We start from the raw sequence: 17,876 nt of genomic DNA, 5'->3' as shown, positions 1-17,876 counted from the left end.
ATCCTATGAATTTCTCCTCCTGCTTTTTCTTCTCCTCCTTCAGGGATTGTTATTTCTCTGCTCACTGCTGATTTTTTTCAAAGGGTTTTGACGCTTATGTGCAGCATTGTTTTCAGTATGAATAATGTGAGGGAGATGGCCAGTTTTCTGATCCGACTGGTGGGAACGCCAGCTGCTTTCTGAAGGAGTGGAAATCGGTTTTGAGGCAAGGAACCAGCCTGAAAATTCTGCTTAGGACCTCCTGTAAGAGCTAAAGACATGCCCTGGGCTTTCACACACTCCTTGTCTTGTTTTGCATGTCACTGCAGAAATGGATGGAGACGTTCACAGCTCACAGCCGGTACTTTCCCAGAGCCGATTTCCCAGTGAGAATACTGATATCAAGATGGGCAGCAAAACCATGGAATAGTTTGTCCTAGTCCCTGTCTGAAACAGGCTAAAAACAGCAGAGATTGAGGGCATAAATTTGGTTCTGCTGAATGGAGGTTGCTTCATGTCCTTGGGCTGCTGGGAGAACAAAAGATCCTTTGTCCTTCTCCTGACCTTACAGATGGGGTGAGGAGTTTGGGAACGTCCCAGAGGGAACAGCAGGGAGAAAGAAAGATGTTCTGTGCTCCTGCTGCTATCTGGGGCAGTGCTGGGCACGGTTGGGATAAGACCTGAGTCAGTGCCACTGTGACTGCAGGAGAAGCTTATGTCTCAGGTTTGCTGATATTCTTTGTTACATGCTTCATGTTTTCAAAGCCTTGCAAAGCTCGTGGTTCCAGCCATTTAACTCCCCTGTGGAATCAGATTTTGCAAACGAAGGCCCTGAGATGGGTTTGCCAAAGAGCCCATGGTGGAGGGACCTTGGAGGGCCTCCATGGGTGTTGGGATACCAGTAAGCTTAGGATGCCTGGAGACTTCTGTCCACTGCAGGGCCAGGGACAGCAGACAGGCAGGGGCGTCCCGCTGTGCCAAGAAAAGCCAGCTTGCTCCAAATCTCAGGGTGTCCTATTTTTAGAGTTGAATGTAGTCATGCTGCGCTTTCTCACCAGCTTTGCTTATCTTTGCATTCCTCTGCTGAATCCGTTCAGCATTCTTCCTGCTGAAGCAGAAGGAGCAGGGTGGAGGCAGGTGACTCAAATCTGAGGTTTGCTGATGCACCTGGTGGTGGGAGCTGGGGCTCATCCTGGGCTGCCCAGATCAGCAGAAGTGGAGAACATGCTGAACACTGTTCAATCATGCTCTGTTTCACTCTCCTCCTGCCCCACCACACCTTCGTTGTGCATGTCTGGGGGTGGATGAGGCCATGATGTGATGGAGTGAAGGCTGAGCAAGAGTGCTCTGTTGAGGTCTTTGTTTGAGGAGCTGAGCCCTGAAATGGTGTGTGGTGGTGGTATTTAGGGGATTGGAAACCAACTGGGGGCTTCCAGCCCCAGGGATGAATGCTCATTCTCTTTGCAGTTTTTCTGTGCTCTTCCTGAGGATACTGAAGTTACTGTGGTGATTTTTGCTTAGGCTCCTCTGTAGGTTCTCTCTTGGTGACAGGGTGAAGCAAAACTGTTTTGTGTCTTTCCCCAGATGGAGTTCATTGGAGTAAGTCAGCTGTCATTCATCCACGACCTGGGACCAAAGGGCATGTGAGTTGCGAGCTGTTTTTTTCTTTTCCTTTTGTAAGGTACAGTTCACCAAGAACATGGCTTTATAGTGTTCACATTCATAGTTTTCCCTCCTCACTAACAACTGACTGGGGAATATTTTACCATATGGATATAAAAATGCATCAGTGTTCAGAAAGAAGTGCTGCCACTTTGGGAAGTAGCCTCAATGTGGGCTGCTTTGCAAGACGTGGGCTGCAGCTCACCAGCTGGGTTATGGGGTTGTTTTCCTCCCCTCCCTACAACATGTCTGCCTGCATGTTTGTGTGCCTGTGCTGTGAAACACTGGAAAGTGGTGGAGGCACCATCCCTGGAGGTGTTCCAGAGCTGTGGAGATATGACACTGAGGGGCAGTGGGCTTGGTGGGATGGGTTGGGGTTGGTGGGTTTAGAGGTCTGTTCCGACCTTAATGATCCTACGACTGCATGAAATGGGGCCTTTTGTTTTTTAAATCTGCACTGCTTCCTTTAGGGAGATGTTTTTGCCCTTCTTCTGGCCTTTGGGGCAGTGGTGCAGGGCCGTTCAGGCCAGGCTGGAGGTGCCAGGAGCCATCCTTTGGGTGGGCTCCGAAGCAGCATGGAGGGCGCCCAGGGTGAGCCCTGTCACCTGTCCTGACCACATTTGTGTCTTTGCAGGGAAGGGCTGGTGATGAAACGCTCCGGGGGCCACCGCATACCTGGCCTGAACTGCTGTGGCCAGGGCAGGATGTGCTACCGCTGGTCCAAGAGGTACTGAGGGGTGCAGAGCTGAGGGCTCCTCTCCTGTGCTTTGCTGCTCCCCTTGCCTGGAAGTTTCCCCATCCCTGGAGGTGTTCAGCGCCAGGTTGCACAGGGCCATGGGCAGCCTCGTCTACTGCCTGTCTTGATGGTTGGGAACCCTGCCTGCAGCAGTGGGCTGGAACTTGGAGAAGGTGGTCTTTGAGATCCCTTCCAACCCACGCCATTCTACAGTGCTGTGATTCTATGATCTTAAAAGTTGCTGTGTTCTTGTGGAGGTGTTCTGTTTCTTTGTAGTGTTGCCAGTATTACTTCAAACAGTTTTACAGGAGTTATCCATAGTGATTTCACAAGGAGATGACCTTCCAGGTCAAATCATTACGTGCACTAATACTGCCAGGGAGGATTTGTTAAAATCCTACAGATGATTGTAGGAAGAACTTACATTTATGTCTGGCTTCTACAAATAATTTCATGTATTTCACAAATAGAGAAGCATTCTCAAATAAATCCTCTAGGTCTTGTTGGATAAAAGGAGGAAAGTACTGAAATAGGCAGCATACCCCATAATTTATTTCTTCCCTATCTTCTCACACTAGTGTGAAGGTGTAGTTTTGGCTGTTTTTCTCCCCCTTAAATGCCAGGATGGCAGCATGCTCCAAGACTCAGCTTTACAATCGCTTTTCAAAATGTGTTGGAAGCCCTGTAAAACTGAACTGCCTATTTCTTACAGCTTTGCAAGTGTTTCGTCCCCAGCCTGCACCACCCATCCTTGTTTTTCTCTCTTGCTAACTTTCTCTCTTTTGTCTCTTTGGGTCATAATCTGCTTTGCTGCAGGTGTTGGGTTTTCCATACCCCAAATTAGTTTCCTCTGTTATAGCTGGTTGGGGATGTTATGGCCGTGGGTCTATGGAAAGGGACGTGGAGGATGATTGCAGGGTGGCACCGTGAAGGTGGGTGGGTCCTCAGGCATGGAGAGCTGCCCAAGGAAATGAGAGGTGCACATATTGGAAACCGTACCCAGCAGGGATGCTTGGGAATGAGATTATGGGCCTCTGGGGAGAGGAAGGGAGGGTATTTTGGCACCAAACGAAGGGTGATGCTCAGTCAGCTCGTGGCGCTGAAAAGAAAGGAAAATAATGGGATTTGGAAGTATCAGGGGAGCTGGGACTGTTACTAAGGGTAGCAGAACTCGCACGTTTTTGCGGTGCATTCTGTTGCTGTGTGTGTTTCTGCATTTGCACAAGAATTAGGCGGAGGTCTCGTGATGGAGACCTGTGTGGGACAGAGGGGGCCGGTTACCCCAGCTACACGGCACGGGGAGAAAAATTAGAAATGCCATTTGCAGCAAAAGCATATTTTTCCCAGAGTTGCCTTCAGGCTGTGGTATTTATATAAAACCTGCAGGTCATCCTTCATCATGTGTTTCTAGCAGAGTGCCTGTTGCTTGGCAATAAATGCTGTCCAAAATGCCTTGTTCGCACATTCTGATAGGAGCAAAAGTGGTGCTAGCTTCAAAAGCAAGGTGAGGCATTAGCACAGCTGCCCAGGGAGCGGTGCAGGGTACCTGGAGGTGTTCTGCTGCCATGGGGATGTGGCACTGAGAGGCATGGGCAGTGGGTATGGAGGGATGGGCTGGGGTTGGGCTTGGGGATCTTGGAGGTCTTTTCCAGCCTTAATGATTCTGTGATAATTCATTTTGGAGATGTCAGGCAGTTCCAGTATCGCTTATAGGAGGGGCACGCAGCCTGAATGGAGATCTGGGTTAAAAGGAGTGCTCCCTTCACCTGGCTGGGATGTTTGTCTCACCGGTTTTGTAATGTGAGATGCTGTCTTTCCAAAGACCTCTATAAAAAGTAGCATGCAAGTTGCTGTGGAAGTCTTTTATTGGATTCAGACTTATGACCTAAGTTCATAAAATGAGCTCTTGGGCTTTTCCGCTCTCCTAACGACTACTTTTGGTTAAATGCTTTCCTTCCCCTGGTGAGCAGTGCACACTTGTTTGGAAAGCCTTCTCAGGTTACTGGGGTTTTCTGGCAGTGTTTGAGGGATGTGATGCCAAGCTCCTGTGCCCCACAGGTGGCTGGTGGTGAAGGACTCCTTCCTGCTCTACATGAAGCCGGACTCAGGGGCCATTTCCTTCGTCCTGTTGGTGGATAAGGAATTCAGCATCAAGATAGGCCAGAAAGAAACAGAAACGAAGTACGGCTTGCAGATAGACAATCTCTCTAGGTAAGAAATCCAGGCTTAGCTAGATGCTTTTTCCTTGCTTTTATTATTTTTAAGGAGTCGGTGGTATCTTTCTTATTATTACTGTCAGGGCAATGCTGATGTATTCCTTTGCAAACAAACCAACAAAGCAAAGATTCTTGCTGCTCCTTACTTGTAGCATTAATAAAACATGACCGACAGAGGTGCATCTAGCAACATGCAGACAGGAAGCAGCCCGGCGAAAGCACTGTGCCCTGTGTTTCTCTCTTACAGGTCACTGATTCTGAAGTGCACCAGCTACAGGCATGCCCAGTGGTGGAGGCAGGGAATAGATGAGTTCGTTCGGAAACACGGCAAGGACTTCCTCACTGAGCACCGCTTTGGGTCGTACGCGGCCGTGCAGGAGAACACACTGGCCAAGTGGTGAGTTGGGGGCATTTGGGGGATATAAACCCATGTTAGTGCAGGTGCTAATGAGAATGCCTTCCTCTGGCTGCTTCCTCCTCCAGAGCTTCCTCCTAGAGCAGCAGTGCTGCAGATTGGTTTTCCTGTGCCCCTCTGCTGGCATCCATCAGGTCCCATCTCACAGTTCCTGCTGTTCAAATGGTTTTTGTAAAGCCAAGCTAATACACTTACACCATCCTTTCCTGAGAGCCAAAACAGCTCTCACGTCAAGTGAAGCCCAAGGGTATGGCGTGTGGTTGGCAGAAGTACCGAGTGGCACTCAGTGATCTCTTCTTATGCTGTTTTGTTAAGCTGCTAATAGCAGCATGAAATTCCTGCTATGTGTTGCCCTAATTCTTGAAATGAGGTTTATGCTTTATTTTAAGAAGAAAACATAAGTAATATTAGCACTGACCCTGTTGGTCTTTCACTGTGAACTTCTTGTTTGATGAACGGGGAGGAAAAAGAAATGTACTTTGTTTGGTTTTGCAGGTATGTAAATGCTAAGTGGTACTTTGAAGATGTTGCGAATGCCATGGAAGCTGCTAAAGAAGAAATTTTCATCACAGATTGGTGGTTCGTACTTGCATACTTGGGTTTTGACCAGCTGTCACCCTTGGGGCATTCCTGACAATGCCGCAGTGTTTGGAGGCCGTGCATTATGGCAGCTCACCGTGCTGCCAGATGGTTTGGCAGCACACCCAAACATCGTTGTGTTGGACTCAAAGGCCTTTTCAGGAGGGTTGGCAGCAAAAGCACATGATTGAAATCATCTGCTCGGTTGTCTCTTTCCAAGGAGAGGCCTGAAACTGCATAAAGGCACCACCTGAATTGCAAAGTGTTTGAGTTGCTTCGTTGGGAGCATAAAATGCTGTATAGCCAATGGACAGGAGTGTTTGGCAGGATGTAAGGGACCATAGACACTCAGATACCACAGATTTAGGCCATGCTCTTCCCAGGTCATGTGCACAGGAGCTTGGGAAGAGGCAGTGGGGCAGGCTGCCATCCTCTCCGATGTTGGGCACATCATCATCTGTAAGAAGAGCCTCTTAGTACTTACCTACTGCTGGTAGGAAGTGGAGGGTTCAATTCTGAGGCAGCAATTATTATGAGAAAACTAAATGTAATGGTGGCATTGACAAATGCAAGCCTGCTTCCTGACGTGGCCACAGATAAACCCAATGCTCTTGTTGCTCCATGTGCAACACCAGGTAGTAGTGCAAGATTATTGTGTTTCAGGCCCTTTGTCTTTTAACGTTTTATTTGGCAACAGTCAATTAGTAACATGCTGTGGAACTGCAAAACTTACCTGAAAATTGGAATTAAAGATAAAAAAAAAAAAAAGCTGTAGTGAGAAGCATGGTTTTAGGATGTAGCGAGATGCATTAGTCAAGCACAAGTTCCTCTGTTCTGTATGAAAGTAAAGGACAGAAATTCTGTTGCCTCACTTTGCAGGATTTAGATACAAAAGCTTAACTCTTCCTTGTGACCCTTTAAGCTACGAGTCACTAAAATGTCCCACTGCAGTATCACCTTGCTTTGTCTTAAGGCAGAATGGAAAATTCAGCCCAAATCTGTGCTTCTCATGCTGCCATACGCTCCTGGAGAGCTGAAATCACACTTCCTGATTTCTTTGCTTACTGAGCTGATCATTTAGGCCAATGCTCTGTTTGCATGCTACATGCACTGTGTTCTTCTCCCCCTTTATTTCCTTAGGCTGAGCCCAGAAATCTTCATGAAGCGGCCCGTTGTTGAAGGGAATCGCTGGCGGCTGGACTGCATTCTCAAGCGGAAAGCTGTAAGTGAGCTCCAGCTTCTGCCCCTCTGCACGGCAATCCCTGTGGCTGCAGGGTCATGCTGTGGCCCTTCCCATGCGGAGGTTGTGGCCACGATGATCTTGGTGCATTGCTGCAGAGAACTGCCATTGGGAAAGGGCTTCAGCATAGCGTGTGGCTCAGGATGAGTAGTGGTTGTGTAGAAAAAGAGTGCCAACACCAACGGCATGCTGTTCCCCAGAGCTGGGCTGTGGTGTTGAGCTTCTGAAGGAGGAGGTGATAAATGTGACTCAGACGCTTCTGTTTGCATTGCTGTGTTATCCAAGCTAATAAATGCTTGTGTACAGTAAGCAAATGCTTCTATAAGCTGGAGTTCTTGATATGGCTTTTTTCTTCTGCTTTCATCTCTGCTGATCTTCCTGGTGGAGCGGGTGAGACCTGCTGCTGACCTTTGCCTGTCCTGGCACTCCCTCTGAAGACTCCTATGTGACGCTCTGTGTGCTCGCACTCCTTTCTTTGTGCAGAGCTGTGAGATACTGGCAGAAAAAAAACATCAGAGTGAGGATTGTGTGAGCACAGGCTGAGTTCCCCTTGCCCACACGGCCTGTGGCAATGGCTCTGCTGGAACTGGTGCTTTGCCTCACATTAGTCAGGATGGGAGGCGCAGCCAGGGAAGTGCTGAGCATCGCTGTGTAAAAGGGCAGGAATCCAGGTGGATGTGCTCAGATTCACTTTGATTCCATCCCCTCCCAATCCACTCATCTCCACAGCCCTCACCGCATCCCTAGAACTGTGAGGGTTTTGTGCCTGACTTTGATTGAGATTTGGATAGACTCATCCTTTTGGCAAATGGAATGTGGCCACAGGGCATGCTCACTGGAAGAAATTGGCTTTGTTTGCCATGACGGCATGGATTTTCCTGTGGCTATAAATACCTTGCATAAGTGAGGAGTGTTTCAAGGTCAGCTCCTGGAAATACTTACCTGCCCTCACTTGTGGCATTCCTTGGCTTTGGCAGCTGTGGTCCGGCTGGGGATAAGGCTGGCTGGGATGCATCTGCAGTGCTCCCTTGCAGAGCAAAACATCATCTGCAATTTGGAGACTGCTTAAGTCTGCTCTCAATAGAGAGAGCTTCTGGCTCTACCAGCAGAAGCACCTTGCTGGCATTCGCTCCGGTGCATCTGCTTTGGGAGAGATGTCTGTATGGAGGCACTGCTGCTGTCCTGCACGTGCTGCTAACCGTAGGCAAACCTCAGGGAGGTATTCACTGAAATTCCTATGTGTTTCTTTCTGACAGCAACAAGGTGTGCGAATTTTTGTAATACTGTACAAAGAGGTGGAGCTGGCCTTAGGGATCAACAGTGAGTATAGCAAGCGGACGCTCATGCATCTCCATCCAAACATCAAGGTAATTGCGTGCAGGCGGTCGTGCAAAGGGCATTTGGCTTCATTTGCTGATGTTGACCCTCTGTGTGTTTGGGTGTGAAATAAAAGAGCAGAGGCTCCGCATTGTGTCCACTGTGGACATAATGTGTGAAGACATACCCATACTGTGGTTACCACTTCTGTGCATGGAAACCTCTTTTCTTTAGGATATAACTGAACATAAAATTGCTTAATTTAGAATTGCCAAAGCAGCTATTCTTCTAATTCATATGAAAGTTATTTCAGGTGACGAGTTAATGGGGCTATGTCAAATGGAAAATTACAGTTTGAGAATGTTGTTTCATCAGCGTTTCTGTTCCTACATTGATGATGAGAGTCAACACTGGATGTTTACATTGCTGTCATAAATGAACATCATTGCACTGTTATGTGCTGTTATGCTGCTGCTCCGCCACGGAGCAGAAAATGAATTGTGGATTGTGAGCCAGTAGCCAAGGCAAGATCCAGTACCTTGAAATTAGAGACATATGTGTTTTAATAAGTGATGAACAAGCTGCTAAAATGATAGATTTACGATCACTTGATCAGCTGTAGTAATGAAACATTCATTCCCCATTACCTTACCCACCAGAGGAGGGCTGGTGTCACTGGAAGGTGGGCACTGGCTGCCTACAGGCTCTGCAGGTAAAGCCACAGGAAGTCAGCCTTACGGTTCTCCTGACATTAAAGCTCAAACTGTGTACTGTGTGCTTAGAGAAGTGACTTTGTCATAAACAAATGTCAAGAGAATGTCATAAACAAATGTCAGACAACTTGATGGTTTAAAAAAACCAACAAAACAACTTCCCATTTCTCTGTGTAGTGACAACAACCAAAGAAGTGACTCAGATCACCAATATGTTGTTTTCTTTCATATCAAGTTCTTTAGATCCTCATAGGAATGCAGCTATGCTGTTGAAACATGGCTTACCCCAACGGCAGCAAGTCCCTTGCAGTAATCACAGCTCTCTGTGTGGGGTTCTGTCCTCAGGTGATGCGACACCCGGACCACGTGTCCTCCTCCGTGTACCTCTGGGCTCACCATGAGAAGCTCGTCATCGTGGACCAGTCGGTGGCCTTTGTGGGTGGCATCGACTTGGCATACGGCAGGTGGGATGACGACGAGCATCGTCTGACCGACGTGGGCAGCGTGAAGCGAATGGGGGCTGTCAAGTCAGTGTCAACGGCCAACCTGGCAGTAAGTGGGCTGAATGGTGGCTGTGCTGGGTGTCTGTGTGTTGAGTTTGCAGGAGGGACGAACAAGCTGTGTCCGCTTTGCAGGGTTGGGTACAGGAGGCTGAAGGAGGACTCGTAGAATCATTAAGGTTGGAAGAGACCTAAGATCATGAAGCCCAACCATGAATAGGAATGGGGAGAAGGATATGAGCATTAAATGACTCTTTAAGGCTAGGTCCTGTCCAGCCCCTGCTAGGGCATGGAAGTAGGCAGTTGGGTTTCCCTCAAGGTTGGAGTAGCAGTCATAATTTGCAGGCCGTGTTCTTAATAAACTTAGTTACAAGTGTACAGAAGGCACTTGGAGAGCTCTCATCTTCCGGATGCTCGGGCCCTGAGCATGTGCATAGCTTGCCAAGTTTTTCTGCTAACCTGGGGCAACATGCAACCAGATAGCTCTAAAACAGTGTAAAGAGGTGTCAGCATGTGAGAATTACATGGAGAATAGTAATCCGAAGTAAATTGACTGAAGAACGTACTGCTAGCTATCATCAATGGATTTTCCTGTAATTAAAGAAGAAAGTGTTCATACATGCAGCCACGTCCTGTGTCTTTCCAGTCTGCAGCAGAGTCGTCTGAACACAGTGCCCTGCAGTCTCAAACTTCATCCCCAGAAACCCATTTGTTCCAGAAGAATGCTGGTGATGTCCCAGACGTATCAAAAATGAAAGGGATAGGAAAACCCAGGAAGTTTTCAAGGTTCACTATTTACAAGCATCTCCACAGACACGGCATGCACCATGCTGACAGCGTCAGCAGCATAGACAGTGAATCAAGTAAGTAATGTGCTTCATCCCAGCTATGTCCAGACGACACACATAGGCTGTGCGGAGGTGGGAGGTGGGTGTGCGTGCAGATTCACTAATTTCTGGGTAGTCTGCTCTTTGTAAAGAAGAGCTGATTAATTCCATAACTATCGGAATAATAATTATGTTTAGACAACATGTAAATCTGTGTTGCTGCAAAGTACACAGGAGCAGTTACAAGTGGATTTGCATTTAGTTAATTAGCAATTGTCAGATGATGTGGTGCAGTGTGTGTGGTGCCTAGTGCTTATGATGTGGGAAAACTTCTGTTCTTGCATCGGAGAGCTGAGTCTTCTGTTTTTCAAATTGAATTTGTTACAATAGGTGAAACAATTTCTGCATATGACTATCCCCCCTGTAGGCTTGTGTTACACAGATTCAAACCAGTTCACTTAAATTGAATCATTCCTGCTTGCTAGAGAGGCTGCTTGACAGCCAGATATGTGAATACGGCTTCTAATTCCCCACACAAAATGTGACTTCCAAGCCAAAAGGTACAGGGGTCAGCGTGTTGTTCCTTCTGGCATGGAGTTCTTCCTGAAATCTCCCAGCAGAGCTTTCTCTTTCTCTGGCTGGAGCATAGCTGGGCCAATTGCAGTCAGCTCAGGATGTATATTGATGCAGCAAAGGCATCACAATCTGTTTAGTTTCAAACCAGCTAGGTCTGGAATCGGCTCTTTATGTACTGTCACTTGTAGTTTCAGCAGATTGATGTTTCATTTGAACTCCTGTCACATAAAATGTCACCAGACTGGAGTGGGGAGAAGTGCAGCAGAATTTTTGTCATAAATGGAGCATCTTGACTTCCTTTAACCCTTTTACGAGTCAATCAAATTTAATTCAGAGTTTAAAGTCCTATCTGGGAATGTTCCTTCACCTCCACAGTGAATCCGAAAGGAGTTGGGCAGTTAGGTGCACTGAGCTGTTCTCATCTCTGACTGATGGCAAAAGATGCTGTTGAAAGGGCTGTGCAAATGCAGCACCTCATCTGAGGTGCTGAGTTTTGCATCTGGGATGCTGAGTTTTGGTAAAATCGTATCAAAAGATAGCATTGTTATTTGGAAAACAAAACAATAAACCAAACCAAGAACAGCAAATAAAGCAAACCATGATATTTCAATTGGAAACATAAACTTTCAAATAATTTTGTTTTAGATAATAAAGGCTAGTTTACATTACAGTAGAGTCAAAATCATAACCCCTCTAGCAGAGAAGTTGGATTCAGTACTGTAAGGCATATTACATGGGTGATATAATTGATATTCTTTCTTCTACACATAGCCATTGAAGTCAGTGGGCTCCCACGTGATAACATTAAAGTGAAAGAAGCAATTCTGGAGTAATTTTTTAGTCCAGTATAGCAAGAATTCAGCATTTTATTTCCGTAACAAACTAATGTATACATAAAACCTATCCTGATTGTATAACATGTTTAGATAGAGATGAAGAAACACTAACAGAAAGACTAGGGAGAAAACAGCTTCAGCTGAGCAGGACTGGCAAGTCCCACCAATGCTGTTGCATGGCAATGAGCCTCTCACCAATGCTGTGCAATGGACAGTCCTGACTTTGGAGCATGTGGATTTTTAATTTTCTTTGCTGTGACAGATAAAGGATCCATTCGCAGCTTGAAGACAGGTGTGGGAGAGCTGCTTGGGGAAACCAGGTTCTGGCATGGGAAAGACTATTGCAACTTTGTCTTCAAAGACTGGGTTCAGCTTGACAAACCTTTTGCTGGTAAGTGTCTTCGCTCCCTGGAAGCTCTGAAACTGCTTTGGTTTGGCTGTTAGGAAGAAGCAGCAAACGCCTTCTGAATGGTCTTGGGCCAACTCTCCTGTCATGCATGGTCCATAGATTTGTGGGGGCAGTCAGCCTGCATTGCCCTGGGTGCCATGTCACAGTAAGCTCTGTGTGAGGATGAGGATGCTGCAATTTTCCTTGGTTGCCTCCTTAGTCTGAAGAGGTCCAAATGTGCTTTCCTGTCCCCCAGACTTCATTGACAGATACACCACCCCTAGGATGCCCTGGCATGACATCTCCTCTGTGGTGCATGGCAAAGCAGCACGCGATGTGGCCCGGCACTTCATCCAGCGCTGGAACTTCACCAAGGTGAGTAGGAGCACTGCTGTGGGGGCACAGAGTAGAGGTGCACACGTGCTTTATCTTATCACAGATGTGCTTTCTTATTTTTTTGTTTTACACTGCTCTGTTTCAGTCTCCTCAAGGGCTTTTTTTTCTTTATTTCCCTGGGGCAGATCATGAAGCCCAAATACCGTTCCCTGTCCTACCCATTCCTGTTGCCAAAATCTCAGCAAACTGCTAACGAGTTGAAGTATCAGGTGCCTGATGCTGTTCGTGCCACAGTCCAGGTGAGTGCAATGGACTTCTAATTGAGTTCTCCTAAGAGCATTTTTCATCTTTCTGGAAGGAATTGTCACTACAAACTCTCTGTAGGACTTAATTTAAGTAGAAGTTTTTCATGTTATATTTATCATTTGTAGCACAGCTGATCAATTCCTCAACTGCAATAAAATGATGGATTAGTTGTTACCTCCAGCTTTGGAGATAAGGGGACTGAGCAGTTTTGGGTGCACCACAGCTTTGTATAGTGCACTGTTTTTTGTTTATTCTGCTGCTCTTTCTCTAATGCCCATCATTTGGGTTTGTGCTCTAGGTAGGCTGGTGGGTTGGTGTTGGACACACAGTGTCTGTTGCTGATATTCTCAGTTATCCCCCCAGCCCTGGAAGTCCTGTGCAGATGGGCAGTGGCCATTTGAAGCCCCATGTTAGGAGCAGTCTTGTGACTGTTGCTTTCTGTGTTAAATTTTATGTGTGGGTCTTCATCTTTGGACCTGTGGATCCTCTGCACTGCTGCATGCTCTGCTAACGGTTTTGTTTCTGACCATCATCCTCATGATTGCAAAAATGTATTTATTTAAAACACTGTTAGCCACATTTAGTGTATATATTGAATGCAAGTGTTAACCAGCAGAAGCATGGACTTACTAAAGAACACGAAGTCAAAGTAGCTATGCTGAAGCAGCAAGTCAACAGGGTGTCTCTGAGAACAAAAGACGTGTGGAAATAAGAGGGATGAGACCCAAACCAGGAAACATCCATGAACTCACTGTTCAAAAGGAGCAGTCCACCCAGATGACAGCAGTGCCTGGGGATGCTTCATGGAGCAAGAAGCATTCGTCTGGGTTTGTGGGCTGCCGGGCATTGTCTGTGCCTGGCCATGTGGTGAGGGGTGGGCAGCATGGGCTGTGTGACAGCCCTGTGTCACGCAGATGGGTTTGGGCATTTTACGTCAAGTGCCAAAACGTTGCTTGTGGCTTCTTGAGAAATGGTCTCGCTCCAGGCACCGCTGTGCTTCTGTGTGGCTGGAAATGCCTCCCCAGCTCAGTCCATGACACTGGCTTATTCGGAAACTCTGCTCTCATGGAGGTGTGGGGGCTTGCTTCCCCAGAGCACACACTAACCATGAGGTAAAGCTCAGCCTTAAATGATGGGCTTTGCTGTAGAAAAGAAAAGGTTAAGCTCTAGTGATTACCAAGCTGGAAGCTGGGTTTGCCTTGTGAATTATTCATTTAAAATACCTCTCTCATTTCTAATTGATGCTCAGTTGCAGCTTTTAGAGCTCTGTCAGGGTCCTGTTACCGAATTCTTTGCTGGGACACCAGCCAAGCCTGTGTGATTCCACCTCAGTGCTGCTCGGGGACTATGTGAGCAATGTCAGAGCAGGAATCGCTGTCCAGTGTCCCTGGGCATGAAATGATTGTCAAAAATCTGGCTGACATTTTGCTTGTTTCTGAGCTTGTTTGCAAATCTGTCTTCAATTGTGGGCAGATCAGAGGCAGAGACAGCACAAAGGGTCCGTGGGGATTGCTGGTCCGAGCCGCTGACCTGTCATCAACACATTCTGACCTCATTTTACTGTCTGGCTTTGCTCTGCTTAGTCGAAGGGGAGCAGAAGAGTGCATTTTAGGGAGGGTTTGGAAGAAGGCAGGGTGAACAGGGGGTGAGCAATGTGTGCATAAGAAGCAAATGTGGGGGTGCAGGCTGAGAGGGAAGAATGCTTGGATCAGCTGTAGGGATGGTCAGGCACAGCTTCGTCTACTCTCGTTTGAACTTTTGGTCTTTGCTTGCCATGGCAATGCAGTTGTACATGGATTTTGCAAGAGTCAGAAAGCCGAAGGCGGTGTTGGTTTGTTTCCATTCCAGAGTTGGCGATTATCAGACAAAGACAGCACTACTGAAGACGTGTGGTGAGGCAATATCTGGTCCATGATGTAAATGCAATGAAGATTTAGTGCTCTGTCAATGACTAAAGCCTCTTTGAAGTCTGCAGGAGGGCCTGCATTGTTCAGGATTTATGCATTAGCTCTTAGCAAGCATAAAATTTACGACTCTTTTGTTTGTGAGAGAAGACAAAGATGATGAGCCCGAGCACTTCACACTGCTGCTGTCTGTGGGACTTGTGATAGGAGGGAGAGGGGATGGAGATGCCAGCTCTTGGTGGTGGCACTGGGGCCTTGTCTCCGTAGCAAAAGAGTTTGGGTTTAAAGCAGTTCATTTAGAACACACTGTCAGGACAGGACAGATTGCCTGAGGTGAGATGGAGCTGCATGATGCTGCCCTTCGTGAATACAGATGTCTCCTCCTGCCTGTTCCTATGGCTGTGGAGCCATGCAGTGACTGGTGCTGGCCTCTGAATTGATCCAGGCTGAAAATGACCTGCCTTCAGTTAGAGGGCCAAGCTGCAGTGCCTACCTCCAAGCCAGTATCTTCTATTGCTGCTTCTTCCCTCTCCCTTTGCGCAACTTGTGCGTGAGGCTGATGCAAAAGGGGATTTCCTTGTAGCCCTCCGTCAGCAGAGACACTGCTGGGGGTTGTGGTTATGTCCAGGTGGGTCCCCGAGGACTGGGATGCAGGCTGGGGTGTGGAAGAGCTGGATTCGAGGTTGTGTACGACACCAACTTTTTGAGAGATGCTGTGATGCTGCTCTGAGACACGGTGACAATCCTTTAGCAGTGGGCAGCTTCATGTGCTGTGTGGAGAGGGCAGAGAGGAGTGGGATGACAGGGAAGGGCAGGTGGGCTGCACTCTGGGAAGCTGTGAGTCTGGAAGAGGATTGTTGGGTGGTGGTGGTTGTCATTAGCTGGACAGAGAGAAGGAAAAGAAATGCACTGGAGGGATTTCCAGGAGAAACTGAGGTTGACCCCTGGAAGAGGACAGGTTTGTGCACTTATTGACACATGTTTCACAGATCCATTGCATTTTCCTCTTGTCCAGTGTGTCAGTGCACTAATGTGCTGCTATGATGGCTCTTTTGTGATGCTTGCAGCTATTGTTTCCCTGCTTTTGTCTTGACAGTGTTTAAAGACAGAGGCTAACCAAGAGTAATTTTCCCCAAGCAAGTACCAGCATGTAATTAAAAGCCACATTTCCACCCAGGAGAATGCTGCTCAGGGCATGCCCTGACTGTTGCTGTGCAGAAGATGTTTCTCATGTGGGTCTGGCTCTTTTGCAGGGAGAGAATGTGCCCTGGGGATCTTGCAGTATCTGCTTTAAAAGTGGATATCCAGGAAAAAAATAAAAAGCAAAGAAAGAAGTTTGGGCAGTTGAACTGCTATGAATTTTAAAAGTCATCTCATCTCAAATTCTTACTTTTGCAAGAATTTGGCTGAAGAAATAAATGACCTCAGGTGCACATCACAAGGCTGTAGCCAGCATTATCAGGCTGGCCATGTAATTACATGCTGCCCAGCTGTAGGAAAATGCACTGACCCCACTGGAGACCTCAGCTTTACTGGAGAGGTCGCTGATTGGGTGTGCACTCCTAAAGCTTGGAAAGTCAGGTTGTTTTAAAAACAGTTTCTTGTAAGAACTTGAGCAAGAATGAGAGTTCTGTGCTCCTAGGAATTGGTGTAGAGCTACTCAGCTGGCAGAGTAACAGCAATGGGATGGGGCAGTTTCCATCAAAACATTATTAAGCATTAATGCTATTCTTGAGCCTCCTTTTCCCTTATTACAAATGCAGTATGAATGGGGAGTGTTGCAGTTACTGCCTTTCCTAGTCTGATCCTGAAGGGCAGCAGTGCCTCTCGGACAACGCAGCACTGCTGGGGCAGAGGCATAGTGTTGGTCTGTGCTTCCAGGTGATCCGTTCTGCTGCAGACTGGTCAGCTGGCATCAAGTACCACGAGGAGTCCATCCACAGCGCCTATGTCAGCGTGATAGAGAACAGCAAGCACTACATCTACATCGAGGTGAGTGGAAGGAGGGGAGGCATGGCTGGCAGCCATCAGGAGGGCAGTCTTTTAGGACCTGATCTGCAAGAAAGCATGCTTGTATTTTATTTTATTTTATTTTTTTGCTCATGTCTGGCATTATGTGACAGTAGTTGTGCTTGCTCTTCCCGCAGAACCAGTTTTTTATTAGCTGTGCTGACGACAAAGTTGTCTGGAACAAGATCGGCGATGCGATTGCTCAGAGGATTCTCAAAGCTCACAGGTAACCTCCTCTTAACAAGGCAGTCACAGTCTGCCAGCTGCATTTATGCAGCGTGCTTCAAAATAATATCGTAATGGACACGACTGTACAGTAGCTCTTCTTCGCAACGCCTGTGTGGTCAAACATCTACGTGCTTTTACAGCCGTGAGACTCTTCAGTGGTTTCTGTGCTACCAGGAAGTGGTTTTCTGGACTTACTCTGATGCGTGTGTATATTTAACGATGTAATTTGTTTGAAAAACTTGCTTCCCAGAGGTCCCACCTTTGTGTATAGGCAGCCAGTCCTGGTCTGTAGGGAGGACAAGCTGGTGGATGAAAAGGTTAAACTGGCTTGTTTGAACTGTCTGTAGAGAGGATTGCTTTTGAATTGGGGATGCAAACACATTTTGAGAATTTGACTGCAGGGTTCAGCTATTGATGGAGGCTCTCTTTCTGATAAGTGCTGGAGAATACTTACAGCCCATTGCAAGGAGCTGTGGTTTGTGCTGGGATGGACACAATCCAGTTGCAAGATGCTCCTTTTACATGGGATGCCTGACCCCATGCTAACTTGAGTTCCACAGGTAGAGGCTTGTTTTTTTTGTTCTGATCTTGGGCATCCTTGCTTAATGTTGATCTTTTGGAACTTATCCTGAAGATCTGTGTATGTCATAGTACAAAAGAGCATCCCTGTGTTGCTAGGCCAGAAAGCTTCTTACACTTCCTTTCACGGGCTGTTTTTCCACGTACAGCTATAGAGAAGCACTGATGGAAATTAAATAAACTCAGATCCTCTTTGTCTAAAACTTTATAGCTCCATTGACCTTTTTGAATGGCCAGTGTTCTGCTTGTTCCCTGAGCTTTTCCCATCTTTTCTGGCATTTCTGACTTCCTCAGGTCAGAATGGAGCAGGCACTTCTTGTTAGAGGTTGGGTTTCTGCCTGTAGTAGTGCCCAACAGCAGAGCCTGCAGAGCTGCTTTGTACCACTTGCAAAGGGACTTTGGGCTGTGCAAACTTACACAGTGCCACACAGTCTGCAAAGAAAATCTGAGCATAAACTGCCGATGGCAGGTAGAGAAAATCTGAACCTGGAAGTACATTTCATACTTTGCTCCCTTCAAATTTATGTAG

General features: G+C 47.1%; 1 protein-coding gene across 3 annotated transcripts in view; it reads left to right on the top strand.

Annotated features, from left to right (window-relative positions):
• PLD1 (phospholipase D1) overlaps positions 1-17,876 on the top strand; it is a 40,871-nt gene that overhangs the window by 14,963 nt on the left and 8,032 nt on the right. For all 3 annotated transcript variants that reach the window (XM_048954755.1, XM_048954754.1, XM_048954756.1), the window contains exons 7-20: positions 1,564-1,622; positions 2,276-2,368; positions 4,436-4,588; positions 4,841-4,990; positions 5,504-5,587; positions 6,728-6,809; positions 8,084-8,194; positions 9,203-9,409; positions 10,004-10,220; positions 11,859-11,987; positions 12,241-12,359; positions 12,506-12,619; positions 16,412-16,522; positions 16,678-16,766. In XM_048954755.1, the coding sequence (XP_048810712.1) occupies positions 1,564-1,622; positions 2,276-2,368; positions 4,436-4,588; positions 4,841-4,990; positions 5,504-5,587; positions 6,728-6,809; positions 8,084-8,194; positions 9,203-9,409; positions 10,004-10,220; positions 11,859-11,987; positions 12,241-12,359; positions 12,506-12,619; positions 16,412-16,522; positions 16,678-16,766 (1,718 nt within the window). The remainder of the gene's footprint in view (positions 1-1,563; positions 1,623-2,275; positions 2,369-4,435; positions 4,589-4,840; positions 4,991-5,503; positions 5,588-6,727; positions 6,810-8,083; positions 8,195-9,202; positions 9,410-10,003; positions 10,221-11,858; positions 11,988-12,240; positions 12,360-12,505; positions 12,620-16,411; positions 16,523-16,677; positions 16,767-17,876) is intronic.

This window comes from Lagopus muta, chromosome 9 (genome assembly GCF_023343835.1).
Source record: "Lagopus muta isolate bLagMut1 chromosome 9, bLagMut1 primary, whole genome shotgun sequence".
Lineage (NCBI taxonomy): Eukaryota > Metazoa > Chordata > Aves > Galliformes > Phasianidae > Lagopus > Lagopus muta.
This window is presented reverse-complemented; position numbering and strand designations above follow the sequence as displayed.